Source organism: Pleurodeles waltl, chromosome 2_1 (genome assembly GCF_031143425.1).
Source record: "Pleurodeles waltl isolate 20211129_DDA chromosome 2_1, aPleWal1.hap1.20221129, whole genome shotgun sequence".
NCBI classification, from domain to species: domain Eukaryota; kingdom Metazoa; phylum Chordata; class Amphibia; order Caudata; family Salamandridae; genus Pleurodeles; species Pleurodeles waltl.
The window spans coordinates 110613397-110631356 of NC_090438.1; the positions used below are offsets into that span (position 1 = coordinate 110613397).

At 40.9% G+C, this 17960-nt stretch overlaps 1 protein-coding gene across 1 annotated transcript in view; it reads right to left on the bottom strand.

Annotated features, from left to right (window-relative positions):
- The window catches only part of ATRX (ATRX chromatin remodeler), a 1138900-nt gene extending 1121197 nt beyond the window's left edge, over positions 1–17703 (bottom strand). The window contains exon 1 of the mRNA XM_069211061.1: positions 17372–17703. Coding sequence (XP_069067162.1) covers positions 17372–17391 — 20 coding nt within the window. The 5' untranslated portion in view covers positions 17392–17703. The remainder of the gene's footprint in view (positions 1–17371) is intronic.
- Positions 17704–17960: the final 257 nt, after the last annotated feature.

Below are 17960 nucleotides of genomic sequence, written 5' to 3' on the forward strand. Positions count from 1 at the left end.
TGGTTCAGTTATGACATGAAAGACTCATTGGGCATTAATGAAACTAAGCCGTGCCTGCGACCGACAACCCATGGGCAGCCATGCCCCTGTTGCCCAGCTGGATTATTTTCTGGACCCCGCAGGACTCTGAGCCTCTTGGGAACCAGTCTGTCAGACTGTACTTCCGCAAAACTCCTCCCAGCATTCATGCCAAGAGGGGGAAAAAAAAATCCTACACATTTTTTTTCAAATGGCCACATTGGTCGCTCATATACCTTCCCCCCCAAGGGCTGAGGGGAAGACGTTATCCCCCACCCATGTCATATCTGATTTTTTTTTTGATTTTTTTTAAAGTTTTCAGGCCACTGTGTGCAGGTCTTGTAATGGCAGCCATAACATTTCTGTGTGTTGCCATCAGCCAATCAGGCAAAGTGCTGTCACAGGAGCCTCTCATTCCCCGAGATCGCAGACTGGAATAAAGGTCCTTGCAGCAGCTGGATCACTCCACTATTTGAAATTGCGTGCCGCAGGAATCTCATGAGATTGTACATACCCAGTCGAATTTTTATCCTTAAAATTGTCCCAAAAAAAAAAACACACAACACCACACACATGAAAGGATTTGCCTCCAAATCACAACAAGCATTTACAATGCAATAAATCTCTTATTTCCTTAAGTTAGCGCTATTGGCACTGTAAACGCATAGCTGGGCTTTTCTTGCCACATACATTGGTCAACGCTGCAGCATATTTTGGTCCTCTCTGCCACAAAATTCCAGTGAACCTGCCTATAACTAAAGCACTTCCATTTACCTTCTTCTTCTTCTATATACAGAGAAATACCAAAGTATTGCCATTATTTATTATATTGTTTATATATCACTTTGGGGTCTCCCCCCTCCCACCTAGTATGGGAACCCAGAGATGACCTAGACAGGGTGCCGTGCTGAGCATTTTGACGGTGGTCCTGTCGTCCCATGACAACCACGCAGAGTTATGTGCAAAAATGTTTTGTAAAAGGAATGGCCTACAATCTTGAATGTAATGCTCAGAACAGCCCATAGAGGACACCACAATAAAAATAGCATTTGTAAGAAACATGGTATTGTGACCATATAGTCAGCCCCTGGAGGGCATAACCACATGAAAAGAGAATGGCAGAAGCTAAAGCAGCATAACGATATATATTTAGCCCCTAAAGGGCATACTGCCTTACACACTTTCTGGCCTAGCAGGACTACTTCAATAATATTACAAAAAATACATAAATAACCCTTATGGGTAGCCCAGTTCTTGTTGACCATGAACCACAGATGAAAGTGTAACCTATCCTGCAGACGGTGTTCAAGCTGTAAAAAAAAAACTGCTTAGAGAAAACCAAGTTCCTCCTGGATACTGAGGCCCTGTTACATAACTAATGCCCTAGAACGGATAGTCATTAGCCTATATCAAACCACTGACAGCCACTGAACCTACACTGAGAAATGAAGAGGATAGGAGTAGAAAATTGGTAACTAAACAACGTTTACTCTATGGAGAAAGCTTAATCTGTATTACAGCGCTTGCAAAAAATGAAACTCGACCAAAGAGCAACCATTATCTTGAAATAACCAAGGTGCTAAATATAACCTACGTACACCATTCATACTGTTGTGTAAACTTTAAAGATATCCCATCTTCTAAAACAAAACATGTACATAGGTTAGTACCTAGTGAACACAGACTTCAATGTTAAGTGGCAGTTGTCATGCTGAGATGATTTTTCTAATAACGAAAGACTGCTTACAATACTTTGTATGTAATAAGTAGAAACTATGCCCTGCTGGAAACCTTCCGCGGTACCAAAAATAAATAAAATAAAAATAATTTTTTATGTAAATAATGAAAGTCGTCAGCTGCCACCTGCACACAGAGTTACTGCTCAAAACAAAGATTTATAACATGTTCAATACCTCTACACACCTATGATGCTTCAGGAGCACAAGTGTTTTGTGAACACTTGCATCCATTAGCTGGACAGAGGCTGGACAAAATTCAATGAAAAAAATATGGTAGTTTATCCACCACTATGTAAACTTTAAAATGAACACACTCGTTGAATTATGTCATTGGAGATGTCAGTGAGGTCCAAAAGGTTATAGAGCAAGTCATGAGTGAGGCAGTGTGTGAGGTCATAAGCCCAAGGTGAAGGCGCAAGTTATATTTAGCTCTGCTAACTATAAATGGTGAATTTCGGTGTTTTTTGTTTAGCTCAAAATATTACCGTGGTCACTTATACTCACCTAACAAGAACGTTACTTTACCCTTTGGTGTTTATACACACACAATCCAACCTTAACGCAAGATAAGCATTTCCAACATATGCAAGTTTTAGTATCTGGATAACAGATCACAATTTCATAACCAACTTAATATACACTAATAAAAATTAAAAAAAGAAGATCTCCCCCCGCCAATTTCATTCATCAAAGTTGTAGTCTCCAACAATATGGTTTTGGGGGGGGGGGGGGGGGGGCCTCTTTGCTTTCAAAATAAAATGTTCAGGGAAAAAAGAAAAAAAAAAAAGTTTGGCTATGAAATTTTAGGTGATGTTTCTTTGAAGCATCAATTCGTTAAATGAGTTGATGCATGCTAGAATTTCCCAAAAATATTCCTAAAGGAAAAATCAGTGTAACTATTTTTAACAGGATTATGGGAAGCATGAAAATAAACAAGCACTGGCAAAACCAACAGATCCGACATTTTTGTGAGTCTTTTGGTTTTGCCAATGCATGTCTTGTTTTGACATGGCTTTTGTAACACTGTTGTGGGAGCTGCCAAGGTCTCACCATTGTAACAAACACTGGCTAAAATAAAAAACGGTTTTGATCTAAAAAAACACACATTGCTACCAGTGGTGTAGCTAAGGCCCTGCAGACCCACCCCACCCCCTCAAGGAGGTCCCCCCAGCACAGCACCTGCCCTGAGTGAGTCTGGGGGGCAGGGCCCCCCCATGGTCTTTGTATGGGGTGGGGGTGGAAGGGGGGCTCCAGTTTCATTACACCACTGATTGCCAGTCGATGCTCCTTGCGGAAGAGCAGAAGGCGATCAACTCGTAGTAAAGCCAGCTAATAGAGGGAGAAATAGAAGTTTAATAAAAACAAAATGCCCAAGACCTAATTAGGGACCCAATTCTTAAAGAAAGTCACAAAAGTGCACCCATGGCATATGTCTTGAAATTAGCAGCTTTCATGAATTCACAAGAACTTACAAAAGTAGACCAGGAAATCGTACTCCTAGAAAATATTTGTGAACTGTATTCACAAGCAAATATACATGTGTAGATTTGCTCACGTGAAAATCTACTGAGTGTTTACAAAAGTTCACTTTCACTCCAACAACTTTTCCCCCCCCAAACCCTGGAAGAACTTCTACTTCTGCCAGTCAGGAGTACACTTCCAACTATTCTCATTATAGAAAAAGGTTAAAGAAAAGCTGGTGAAAATCCTTGCAAGTTAGTTTTGCAGACTCAAAGGCATTCCAGCCCTGGAACTATTGCTTACTGCTTCCTCCTACCCCAGTATGTAGATCTTCGGAAAAGTGGCAAAATAAGGAAATAGCTATAATAGGAATTGAAATTGCATGTATTCAAGCCCTACTGCAGTAGTAGCCCGGGCATAATCAGAGAGGCTATTATTAGAGCTCTTACATAATGAGATTGCTGCCATAATTTGCCACCGTACTACATGGCACAAAAGGGACAAGAAGATTTTTTTTTTTTTTTTTTTTACAGGACAAGTAGATTTAAGAAGCAACCTGTCCCATTGACAAGTAGGTATTTTATAAAATTCCAAACCCCTGAGTCAAACACTGTTAAGAGGAAACAAACATTGGCTGCCAATAAATCTAAAATGGAATCAAATTGCACCCTACCTCAAACGCACCAAATATATGGCCTGCATTTTTCATTTGCAGCCAATAACCCGATGCAATTGGATGGGCAAAGATACACTGGTCAGGAAACTCAGTATCTATATTAGCCACAATTCTGAACAAGCTATGGAGTGAACGCTTCTTTAGCTACTGAGACGTATCTACTTTTTCTCCACATGCTGTCAATTATAAAAAGGTACCCAGGGGTTTGCCGAGGATTTGCCCTAGACAGACTCAAAATCGCCCATAAAAGTTCCAAAATGTGTGAATTTGTGGGGTTTTTTTTGGGGGGGGGGGGGGGATTTATTGTTGGAATAATAAAAAGGAGTAGGATAAAAATAGAAATAGGTGACAACTTTCTTTTTAATCTGTAATTCTTTTTGGACCGGATTTACAAATGTAGGGATGAACAGTGCATGTTGGTGGATGCTGCAGAGAGATAGTTTCAGAGCAGAATGAAGTACAGTTGAGTGGTACTTGGCTGCAGTGGCGTGGAATGCAGTATTGCAGAGTAGTGTGGTGTGAAGTGGATGGAGTGGCCTAGACTGGCATGGTGTAGAGTGCAGTATTGCCGAGTAGTGTGGTGTGAAGTGGCCTAGACTGGCATGGTGTAGAGTGCAGTGGCACTGGCACATGGAGGCATAGAGTGCAGGAACGTAGAGTGGAGTGATGTCAAGTGGAGTATACATGTTGTGCTAGCGCACTGCCATCACAAAACACATTTTCAAATGAAATAACTATTACAGACATTTAAACTTTGTTGTGTGCTAAAAAAAAAAAAAAGCCCTTCACAGCAAGACTTTCACATAAATCTGCTCACTCTGAAGTCAGAGAAAGACAAGTAAATACCAAGCTCCATCAGAAGACAGGGCCTGACGTTTGACTTCTGTCTTTGAATGTACATCAAATGTAACTAGATAAGAATAATATTTAAATGCCTGTTTACAGGAAGGGAGCACTCAGAAGAATACAGTAAATAAGGAATGCTCTTTGTAAGAGATGAACTCAAAATTGACAATCTAAAACAGAGCCAGCAAATAGAAAGCAAGGAAATGTGAGTTACAAAGCCAAAAAGGTAAGCAATGGGAAGAATGGATTTCTAGGGAAGCTTTCCAAATATCCCCAAAATGTCTTTAGCAAGCCTGACAGCTGAGCAGTGTGGTAGGCTTCAACCCAAAAATGATATGCGACATGTGTAGTTGGGCCTATCGTCCCCCCCCATCAGGAACTAGTCAAAACTTTGACTGTGTGATGTCAAAGTGGTGCCCACACATCGTTATAGCTTTGCGCCATTTTAATGATGTTTGTTGGGTCCATCCACACAGGTGAGGTAGTGTTTTAATCAGGGAAAATTGTGGTAATTCAGAGTAGTAAGACTTTGACCATTCCTTGGAAGTGTCAACATTTTCCGTCACGTAAATATGGGGGGGGGGGGGTGGGTCGGGGGGGGAGACAGCTTCATCCTCTACACTTGAGAGGTTAAAATATACTTATTTGTGTCACAACAACAGTACTGGACTGCCTGTATGTCAAATTGTTATTGTTCATTGTCTAGGTCACCACACATTTACTGTGGTTCTATTGCCTGCATCTAGATGAAGATGTCCTAGTCCACTACAACTGCCTGTCAATGCCCGAGATGCAGTTTGTCAGGCTGGCCAAGCAAAATAAGATTACTAACCATTCGGTCTCCCAACAAAGCAAAACCACTATTCACCAACTTAATCAATTTAAATGTAGAACACGATAAACAAATACAACTCAAAAAGACAAACTGGCATAGAAAATCTTAATTAAGCAACCAACATAACTCAGGAAAGCCTAATTCACATACAAATATCAAGAAAACAATTCATCAAAATATTCACGTCTTACTGAATCATGCAATGCAATTCAGGGAGACTTGAAAAGTGTAGCCTTCTACATGTTCAAAAAATTCAAGAAACATAACTTGTGTGTGATACAATTGATCCCAGTACATTTAGTGGATAGATTCAGGTTATTAGTCACATAGCTCAAGGGAAAAAAGTTAAAACAAGTTTGAATCCAAAATGTAGCATACGCTTTGATATTTTATCAGCCCCTAGCTTATGTCAACTGTTTTACTTTCATTTTCAGTTTACGTGGCAAGAAAAGTTCAGTTAGGAATTTACAACGATAATAGCTCAAACTCGAGCAAATGTGAGACCTATTGCATTGCAAGTGTTTGTTTAGGTTTTTCCTGCACAGTGCTTGTGGTGTGCTTGTGAAATCTATTGTATTCAATATAGATCTTGAAAGGGGCTTACATCCCACCCTTGCTTTTCTTTGGTTCCTGTGCTTGACACTTAGATTTCCTCAGTTGTTATTGGTTGTAGCCCAATTCCTGCATTTACCAATGCTTGTTCCTCATAGGTTTGCTCTTATCAGTGTCCCAAGGCCCAAGTACCGTTTTCATCCGCTTTTGGGAACTTTTCTTTTTTTAGCTTTTGAATGCACAGCACTTGTTTAGTAAATGATTAATCTTGAATAAATTTTTCTCTGCAATTTAACCTTGCTGCTCAGGGTAAGGCATGAATTTTGAAGACATTTGCCCCAATTAATTTTATGAGCAGAGTTAGAATTTAGTTGTTGCTCTAACCCCAACGTGATCGCAGCAGTGACGTTTGCTGCATGACCCATAGATAGAGGGTTAGGGATGGAAGGGTTTGGGTGTCCTGTCACACTGCCATTCTTGTTGACCCTTTCGATCAATCACAGCTTACACTTGCAAACTCGGTATGTGTGGTGGCACTGATGGCAACATTAGGGGCAGCCAGTGGTGTTCGATGTGGACTGTGGCTCAGGTGTACAAGATACCCCCAATCACACCAAGCGTGAGCAGCAAGTGAGGCATGCGTTGGCTCTGTTTTACCAGCAGCGATGGTGGAGTGTGAGGTAGTCAAGCCCCTCAAAGGATTTTGCAGTTACGATAGGCTGTGAACACTGCCAACCAGTGGATTAGCACTGCCGATTTTTGTTATAGCGACCTTTGAATGAAACAAGGTGGATCTACCATATCTTTCTGCAGAGGTAAAAGTTGTAGACCTACTTCACCACGTGATTTCAAAAGCAGTATTCAACTATTGGGTTAACGCATCTCATTAAGCATTAACCACAGGCAAGTGGCTAAAACTTAGGCTTTAATAATGTTTTGGTTTTTTAGGGCGTTTCCTCAGGCGTGTGTAATCTTGGGCCTTTCTCTCTTTCCCTAATTTCTCTTATATTACAAGATGTTTGGTGTAGTTTCAAGCAGGCTAAATGCTGCTGTGAAACATTTTATGCATGCATTGCCTTTTCATTGGCTGGCTATAAAACATATGCCTCTACTCGAATGTCAGTACACAGCTGCACTTTTTATTTTTTATCAGCATTATGGCAAATTTGTGATTCCACAAACTCAGTTTGCAAAAAAACATTGCCTTTCTCAATGAACAAGTGGTAACACTTTAGCTGTTTTCAATGATTTATACTGCACAACTGCCCACCAAGCTACAACTTTCAACAAAAAACAGCTTGTTATTAATCATACAGGCGAAACCTAATGCATTTACCAATGCTGGTTATGGTTAGCACCCTTTTTTAAATATTTTTTTAAATAATTTAATTTACTATTGTAACATGACATGACCATGTTAGAACGGTAAAATGGCCACGTGAGATTCTGCGGCTATCTTCCAATTTTTTTTTTTTGTAAACCCGACTGGTGCACATGCGTGTAGCTGGCCTAATATACCAGAGATCAACCTGCTTTATATACACCTGTTCCAAATTGAAGCAAAGACAACTGTAGATCCAGCGGGCGCAATGGACATTCCAGACATAGGAAATCATCAGATGTATTATTTCAAAAGTTCAAATGAAGGATTGTGAAAGCTAAGGTTAGCTTTCATGAAAGCTCAAATTATACCGTAGGTTTGGTCATGACAGTTATGGACGTTGCTTTAAAGATTATTAAGAAAAAAATATTTGTGCTTTGTCTGGCATTTCAAAAATCGGCTGCTGGAGAAGATGCAAGAGAAATGCAAAGACTAATAAAAAGTTTCTCAGTTCAAACTAGGATGGCATTTTTTCCTCTCTAGTATTTTATGCTGCTCCTTATATGTGTATGAATTTTACTTTTGGTAAGAACTCAAACTAATACAATTCGAACCTACCTGTAAAGCATTACAACACCCAAGTAACATTTAAAAAGCCAAAAGGTATAAAGAACCCAAAAATAGTTCAGAGCTCCATATTCTATGGAAACAACGTTCATTTCTTTTTTGGGTGTGCCAAGTAGTATTTTCACATTGCATACTAGGAGCACTGCACGGGTGTGTGAGCTAGCACAAAATCAAAGTCACATTCTGTTTTATCAGCACAAAGATGAAAAAAACATTACATAAACAAAGACAATAAGAACGGTCAGAAAATACATCTGAATATTTACAGAAATGTGTTCAGCCTTCTATGCACATACTGAAATAAGTATTTTTAAAGTTGTAACATAAAGCTACTCCAAATATATTAAAAAAAGATTAGATCTATCAAGACTACCAAGACGTATTCTGGAGGGAAGAGACAACATTAGTCACTCCCATAAACAGAAAAGACAGGTTACAGGTCAGCTGAGATTTCCCATCTCAAAATTCTAAAATTACCTTTAGCAAATTAAATATACCCCTCTTGACCCAAGACTGTTCAATTTAGTATCACGTCACGGTGGTATTTTGGCTGACTTAAATAGACAATCATTACAGAAACATGCAACATATTAGAGACTTGAATAAACACAATGGCTAGTCATATGGCTTTATCATCAGATATATGAGCACTGTGACAGAACTGCAGCTATAAATAAAAAAATATATATAACACCAATCCAGAGGAGTACATGGTGATGGTGGGGTAGCAGCTATACACTGTAATAAATTGAAGGAGGCCGAGTAGAAAGCCTGTTCCAGAAATGACTGACAACTCATGGTTTTATGCCAAATTTAACATTTGTTTCACTCGCTTTCTGCCCCCTAATGAACTGGGCAATTTTAACAAAGTTGTTTGAATGATTAATGCAAGCCTCTCACCGCTGCTCACTTTCTAGCAATAGGCGACTAGGTTTTGGAAAGACTGCCTTAACTAGGCCTTCATAATCGTCATCAACATATTCACGCACCCACCCACGTAAAAGGCCATACATTGGCCAACGTTTGGCACTGGATGCCGCAATATTACATCTTAGTATAAGTATGTGCTCATGGTCCGATCACTTTTTAATTAAGTGAGTAGTATCTGTTTTTACCAAGAAAGGCAGGACCACCTACGGCTGGGCCACATTACACAAGAGTTTACATCTTCATGAGCTCACTCCTCTTGAATACTTGAAGGAGCACGCAGTCATGTTTCTCTACTGGCTTTGCTCTATTTTAGATGTCCGAAAGGCACATCTACTATAACTAAGACCATATTATGCCAGGCGGTGCGCCACTAGAGAGATTCCCTCAGATGTGTGAAGAAGAATTTCAATAGGATCGAAAGAAGTCATTCTACAAAACAGTTGATTTTCACAAATGTGAACAATTTTATTACACACAAACACACACCGAGGGGTCAGTGTATTTTACAATGTCTAATGCCCAGATTACTGTGGGGACTGGTAAGCATAAGTAATCCTGATAAACTCCCTCTTGATTATTCACTGATAAGATTGCTTGTGGGGTAGCAATAAATCACTTTAATAAACTACAAGTACTAGCTGGACAGTAATATATTGATTTGATTCATGTTGGGTCTCTAAACCCACACCACCTTCCTGAGTAAGCTTAGGACCGCTCAACCTTTCTGTTTTGAGGGTTAAGTGCCTAAAGGGTGTACTTGGTGCTCAGTTTTAAGTCAAGATCGCCAAAGGCAGAAAACGCAGACTGTCAGTCTAAGCCCAAAATGCCCTGGAATTTCTGGGGGAAAAATAAGGAATTTCTCATGCATCTTTACCTGCTATTTCACCCCACCCCGCCTTCCAACAGGTATGACCTGCTGAATTGTACCTGGTATAAATTGTGAAAGACGCATTAAAATCTGCTATACTTGAAAAACTGTCTGATACGCGCAGCCACAGAAGTTAATGCACATATTACAATTCAAAATCTCACTCCCAATGAGGGCCCTAGCCTCCTTAAGGTGATATTTCCTTATTTAATTCCATTAGTGATGTATCAAAATTACAACAACAAAAAAGCCAAGTCGCAGGGCAGGGCGTAGAGGGGGCGAGGCATAGATCAAAGTCAAGTGGAATGGCATGGAGGCACGAGGCAAAGCCAAGCACAGCGGTGCTGAGCAAAACCAAGCACGGCGTGATAGAGAAGTGTGGTGCACAGTGGCACAGAGTAAAGCGAGCAGAGTAGAGTGAGTGGCATAGAGTGGAGTGGGGTAGACTTAAGTAGCATGGAGTGTATTACAGTAGAGTTGTAGCATAGAGTACAGTGGTTCAGAGTACAGTGCAGCAGTGTAAAAAGCAATGACAGCACAATGGTATAGAGTGCAGTGTTGTCGGTGTTGAGGTCAGTGGCACAGGGTGCAGTCTTGCAGTGTAGTTGTGTAGAGTGCAGTGGCGTTGAGTACAGTGAGTACAACTGTGTAGAGTGCAGTGTTACAGTACAGTGGCATTGAGTTCCGTGGCCAAGAGTGCTGTCTTGCAGAGTGCAGTGGCATACAGTATAGTAGTGCAGAGCAGAGGTCAGTGGCGTAAAATCCAATGGCGTAGAGTAGATTGCTTCAGAGTAGAGTGAAGTCGCATGAAGTTCTTCAGGGTAGAGTGGAGTGGTGCAGGGCAGAGTGCAGAGGTGTAGATTAACGTGGGGGCAGAGTAGAGTGCAGTGATGTAGACCACAATGGTGTAGAGTTCAGTGCTAGCAGTACAGTCTTGAGAGAGGCACAGAGTGCAATAGTGTAGAGTGCCATTGCTTGCAGTGGTGTAGCGTGCAGTCTTGCAGAGTAGAGTGGCTTTGAGCTCAGTGGACATGCCTGCAGTCTGGCAGAGAAATGTACGCAGAGGAGAGTACAGGGGTGCAGAATGTACAAAATATCTGATTGTCCACCGGACAGGCTGTGTCATAAATCTACTTATTATTTAAAAAAAAAAAAAAAAAAAAAGTGCTCGTTCCTTTAGTGCCAATTAGTGCAGCTACAAAGTATGGTAGCAATTCGTCATATAAGAGCTGTAATAATAGCTTATCAGATTATGTCATGGCTCACACTATAGTAGGGTTTGAATGAAATAGCAATTTCATTCTTTTTCCACCTTTCCAAAGATCACATACTGGGGCTGGAGGAGGCAGTGAGCAGTAGTTCAAAGGATGAAATGCCCTTGGAGTCTGTGCAAACCTACTACCTTGCATGTTTTAAGGGTTTTTACCTGCTTTTTTATTCCCCCTTTTCTCATACTGAGAAAAAGGCGGAAATGTACTCATGCCAAGGGCAGAAGTAGAACTTCTTCACGTTGGGGAAAAAATAGTAATAATAATAAAGAGTGGTTGTTAAAAGAGTCATCTTGTAAACTCTTAACAACTCTTCACATGAGCAAATCTACACATCCATACTTCCTCATGCTAAGATGCAGTTCCCAAATAGTCTTAGGAGTATGATTTCCTACCCTGCTCCTGTAAATTATTATGAATTCATGAAAGCTATACATCTGCACTAATTCAAGGACATATACCATGGGTTGACTTTTGAGACTTTAAAAATAGGGCCCCTAATTAGGTCTGCCATTAACCAAGACATTTTGTTTTTATTAAAATTCCACCTGTATCTCTCACTCTCTATCTTTATAGACAGCAAATAGCATGACTGCGAGTAACAGCATTCTGCTCTTTAACAAGTAGCATATCACCACACAAAATATGTTTTGTTCAATGCCAAGGACTATTAAACAATGTGTGTTTTTTGAGGCCCAAAAATATGTTTTCCTTTTTGCTAATGATTGTTAGAATGGTGAGGGCTTGACATCTCTCACAACAATAAAAGATATACAAAAACCACGATAAGAAACAAAACATTGAAGAAAAAAAACAAAAGGCTAACCATCAATGTTAGACCTGGTGGTTTTGCCAGTGCTTGTTTATATTCGTGTTTTTCATAATCTTCTTGAAACTTGTTAGACTGATTCTCTGTTTAGCAAAATGATTTTTTTCTCTCAGTTGCATTTTCTGTCAGCATTTTAGTTTGACGGCAAAGAATCATCAATCTTACTTTCAAGCTGCTCTCTGTCTGATCAGACAATTCTGAAAGCATTATATGTAGCTTCATATTGATAAACTTTGCAAACGGATGTATATATGTTTTATACTGAGACAACTCTTAGTAGTACAGTTCAAGATTACATTTCCTTACAACGCTCACCCTCATAATAAACCCCACCATAAATACAAGTCTTAACAGCATTAACATATGGAAACAGACATTATCTTAACTGCAGAAAATGACCATTGCCTCATCCATAATGTGGTACAATAAACTTGCAGTCAAGGGGTTTGTGTTGCAGTTAGTTGGGTCTACTTGTCACAATGACAACACAAACATGAAAACTTGTTGTCCTTGACCCCAATGTTTCCTGCTACAGGAATTCAACTCCCCCAAGAATAGAGTGGCATAGTGTGCAGTGGTTTAGAGTAAAGTGATGTTGAGTGCATTGGCGTAGAGTGCAGTGGTTCAGAGTAGAGTGGCATAAATGGCAGCAGCTTAGAGTAGAGTGTCTCAGCAACAGAGAGTGGTGCAGTAGCAGAGTAAATTTAAGTGGCTTAGAGTGGAAAGGGGCAGGGTAAAGTGGAGTGGTGCAAAATAGAGGATAGTGGTGCAGAATAGAGAGCACTTGCATAGAGTACAGTGGTGCAGAACAGAGTGGCAGAGTCAAGTGGCATAGTGCCACACCCAATGTCAGCAGTGCTAAAGCCAGTCCTGGTGTTTCAGTGAAACATGTTCATTTATTTCATGGTTGACAACACACGCATCCACCAAACAGTATAAAAACTATGCTTGGCATTGGCACAATGTTTAAAAGCTATAGTGTAAATAATAATATTGTTTCTGGGTTCCTGACTGTAGTTTTCTGGAAAGCAGTAATCTGTGTTGTCTAGGTTTTTATGGCACGGTGCTAATGAAATGAGGCTATTGCTCATTAATTATAGTTGTGTAGGCTACACCGTTTGGCTTGCCAATGAGTGTAATTAAAAGGGTTTAGTACTCTTACTTGCAGACTGTAAGCAGAAAGATCAATAGACATTCACTAGAGTGCTTTAATAGAAAAACCTCAACATGAATATTTGTTCCCAAAGAAAGTGTGCACCTCCTCCCTACAGGTCTGTTTTAAGTGTTATATTACAGCCTTCTAAACTGGAGCACACGAGGGGCACGAGTAAGCTCCATGGGGAGAGTAATTTGCATTCCTCTTGCTCTCCTATAGACGTTCTCACTTTGAAGTCAGTGAAAAACAATCATTTGCAATGCATTTGGTCTCACGTTTGCTCGAATTAGAGCCATTAACGCTGTAAATTCCGAACTGGACTTTTCTTGCCACTTAAATTGAAAATGAAAAGTAAAAGAGTTTACATAAGCGAGTCGATTCAAAGCACCATGGCCAACATGAGCGCAAAGGAGAGACAGAAAAGGAAAAAAGTTCGCTCGCAGTCAAACGTATCAGCAAAAGCGCAATTATCTATGTAACAGGGTCTGTGTCCAATGCAGTAACCAAACCGCCACAATGAGGGATAAACATAAAGCATCTACCTATGATAAAGTATTTTCGCAAGGCAAGCCCACGAACCAGCAACAGTGATGAGCATGGTTAAAAGCCTATAAGACTTACAACAGGTCGGAACGCTTGCGAGCTCAACCTAATAAACACCAAGCTCCCTGGGAAGAAGGAGCCCGACATTTGACCTTTGTGTTTAAATGCACAGCAAATGTGACAAGATAAGAACAAGAGTTAGGGACCCGTTTACAGAAAGTTAGATATCGGAAGGATACTGTAAACAAGGTTAGGGCAGGGAAAAACTCAGGCTCAACAGCTTCAAACAAATAGAACCAGCAAATAGAAAGCAAGGAAATGTGAGTTCAAACCACAAAGCTAATGGTAAACAAATGGGCAGAATGCATTCCCAGGGAAGCTTTCTGAACGTCCTCAAGATGCTGTTAGCAAACCAAAGAGCAGGCACTTTTTTGTGGAAGCACACGTTTGCCAAATGTAAACATGTAATCCTGGCTCCCAATATCTATCTAGTGACATTCCCACTGTGACAACAGCTGCGATGTCAAGCTAGACTACAAAAATTGAGCCATATTTACAATGGACCCAGACTAATGAGCCGAGAACAAATACTGCAATACAACTATTTTCTCGCAATTGTTGTTACTCAGCAATTAACACATTAGTCAGTCAAAAAATTACGCATTTGAAACATTTAGTTTTGGTTCTTGCTTACAAAATCACAGTAAATTTTAATTTAGAACATTGCGAGCTAAAATCCTTAGAAGTGTTTGGGACCACAGCGTTTCCAATGTCAGACATTGCTGTGTTAGTATTCACATTGCCAATTCCTAAGGTTTGCTACACTAGGCCTAACGCAGTCTTGAAATTCAAATGTAACTGGTATCATTTCTTCTCACAGCAAAATATGCACTGAAACATTATGTAAAATGCCTTGCGAGTTTTCTAGCAACATGTTTGTTTGCAAGCTCTCGAGGAATCTTTCTTCTCAGATGTAGTTTAAGATTCTTTCTGCTGAAACTCAGCGAGTCTATTCATTTCATAAGTCTCTCGTAGTATAAATAAAATTTGTCGTGTCACATTCGATAACATTAAGTCAATATGAGATTCATTATTCATTTACGGGATGGTGTTAGGTATTGTTGCTTTTTATTCTAAATAGTTATTTGCCGACCTTGCGTAATTAACACTTGTCATCTCATGAAAGCAACATTTTGGTAATTTAAGGGCTCCTTCCGGAGGTGACACAGACTGGGGCAGGTCCGAATTTAAAATTTGAGCTTCTACACTTAATACTGGTTAAAAACCTGTCAGAATAAATATGTATTTGAGAGTGACCTTAGTCACACCATACTGCATCTTCCTGTACTTAATTGAACTTTATACTAATTCCCTGACAATATTTTGCCTTCTGTAATGATTTTATAAACTTTAATGAACTTCAATTGTGCTTATTTAACTGATTATGCAAACTGATCAAATATAATCTGTTTAGGAACACATGTCCTCATATATTCTTGAGGACACCATCCCGGATCCTGTTATGGTATTTTATCTCTAGATTATCTGATAAAATAGCGTCAACACCATTACCCCCCCCCCCCCCTCCCTCCCATTCAACAGTAAAGAGGCAATGCCGCAGAGGAGGATCAAAAACATTTTTACATAAAAAGGCAATAGTATCGTGTACGACTGGATATTCCACAGTACAAAAACGCCCATCTCTATTCAAAGAGGTGTTGAGGGGCGGGGGGGGGGGGGGGGGTCGCCTTGAACCTTTAATAGGGCTTTCAATTAAATATAGGAGTGCTACTACATTATCCAGCGTGCTTGCTCAGAAGTACTGGTACTCTCTCATTAAATATGTTGAGCAGTGCAGACACTCCGTACCGGACGGTACCTGCCTATTTTAAAAGCACTGGTCTGTAATGAAAAGCAGTCGCTGCTGAGAAAAGTGTCTGAAATAAATACACGCAGGGTACCCAAAAATGTAAGGAAGGAGCATGCGGTTGGGAAAAGAAAGAGAAGCCACCCACGGGTTGGGTAACAAGATACCAAGTAGAGCATCAATTAACTTGGAGATTAAGACTTTGTTTGAAAAGTATGTACGTATTCCCGTGACTGAATTATGTGCGTTGATCTCTTTCAGGCAACTAGCAACAATCTGTTAAGCATATTAAGCAAGAAACAGGATGTGACGACAACTAAGTAGGATATGTTAGGATTCCAGAAAGTGTAAGGACGTCAAGATAGATATCAGTGGACATGGATTACGTGGCCTTTGGCCAGGCAACCCGACAGGAAATCGTATCCTAGCATATAAGAACAGGTGATCACAGGAAAATGAATGTTGCTATTGGGACAGACAATTGGACTAAAAACACATTGGAAGTTGTAAATGAAGAACCTGTGAGCAACGTGGTCAAAACTGACACCTATACATCATAAAGGGCTGTGTTGGCAAGCAGCAGCTGAGAGAGCGAAGCACTTTCTCTCAAAGATAAAGCGTCAGCTACACAGAATATGTGAAATACAGTTGCGTAAAAGTAGCATTCCAGTTCTAAACTAATAAGACTAGCAAACATACACATTTAGAAACTCGCAAAACACGCGCCCCTAAGGCACGCAAAAGCAGGTCTTTCGCCGTACGGAAAAAAAAAGCCAAGAAAATAAAGCAGGATAATTGGGACCTGTCAAACTGTGATTAACAAGAGTACTAAGAGACACAGAACACAAATGGGGTATTACTGGACCGGAAGTCACCGCATTTACAATAGCGACAATTGCAAGTTAAACAATCCTCGCAACATCCCAAAGATCTTGAATCTCGTGGCCTTGGGATACCGGTCTTCTGAAAATGAGATGACACGTGTTCATGTCGCACTTTTCGATACTGTTACTGTAAAACGTGACAGCTGGTAGAAACATTCAAATTAACAGTCTGCGATCTAACACGGTCTAGCATTAGGAGGTAATCATACAGGTGTCTCAGAGGATGGAACGCTTATATTGTGTTTACAAGGATACAAACACCTACGGTGACACCCAGCGGCAACGTTATTCGAAAGACTACGCGTTTACATGGAAAATGCGGGCACGACGCCACAGATAAGGTCGGTTTCAGCTGAAATACGAAGCAAATGCATTTCTCACAAGCGTTTAACGAGTTAAATATAATTAGAACCTTATTACAATCTGCATATACCAGCACATGGTGCAATATACACCCACCCAGAAATGTGGAGTACAAGGCTGCATGGGCATACCACGTGGGGCATGATTCACATGTCAACAATTCGTACCATAACGAAAACGTGAAGAGCATGTCAAACTTAGCATCTTGTTGGAGGGTTTCTTAGCGTCGGGCGAGTTGCATATACTATAATACATGACGGAGACGAGGGAAAGTTTAGAGAAGCCGGTCATGAATGTAACATTAATCCAAGTAAAGACACTACACATCATGGGTAAACACAGGAGAAGATACCAGGAGAGTGGACCAAAGTCAACAATAAACAAGGAAATCAAAGGAACCCAGGACAACATTAACAGAGGACCGATTGTAAACCCAAAGTTTCTCAATTGTAAAAGAAATAAGACGAGAAAAAGGCAAGTCAAAGGGTCTCCAAAACAATGAGGGATGAGGCACATGCCAACCAATGGTACCGCCCCTTCCGCTAGCCGGGGTGGCCTTCTACAGCATAAGCCCCTCGCCCGGTTTACCTCATGGGCTCTGCTGTCATGTCTTTCCCCTCGGCACTTGTGCGCCCTCCTGTTCCCAGCTGCTGCTCTGGTCGCTGCCCAGCTTCGGCCTCTCATCGGACGCTCGCCGCTACCTCAAGACACCGTAAGCACGAACGAGGGGACTCTGACATCAAAAATCGAAGCTCCTTTCACTTTAAAGATTGGCCACTCCGACAATTAGTCCGCCCCTCCCTCTCCGCTCGCTCCACTGCCGCTTCCACCCGGCGCCTCAGTTACTCGGCGGAGGCAAAAAGAAGCCGGAGGAACAAAGCGGCGAACGCCATCTTGTCGACGGAAGAGGGAGGAAAGACGCAATCCGTTTGGCGCGTCGTTACCTTACGTCCCGCCCCTCCCGTGCTGATTGGCAGACGGTTAATTTTCTGATTGGCCGTTTGAGTTCGGCTTCGATTGCTAGGCAGGGTTGACGTATTTTCTGTCTCGCGGGCAGTCGCTAGAGGGCGGCGGTGAGATGTGGGAAGATTATGGCGATAGTCTGAAGCGTTCTTACTCCCAACAGGACCTACCACTGTCGAGTGCGTTGGATCGAGTCGTTCTTGTTGTCTTAGCA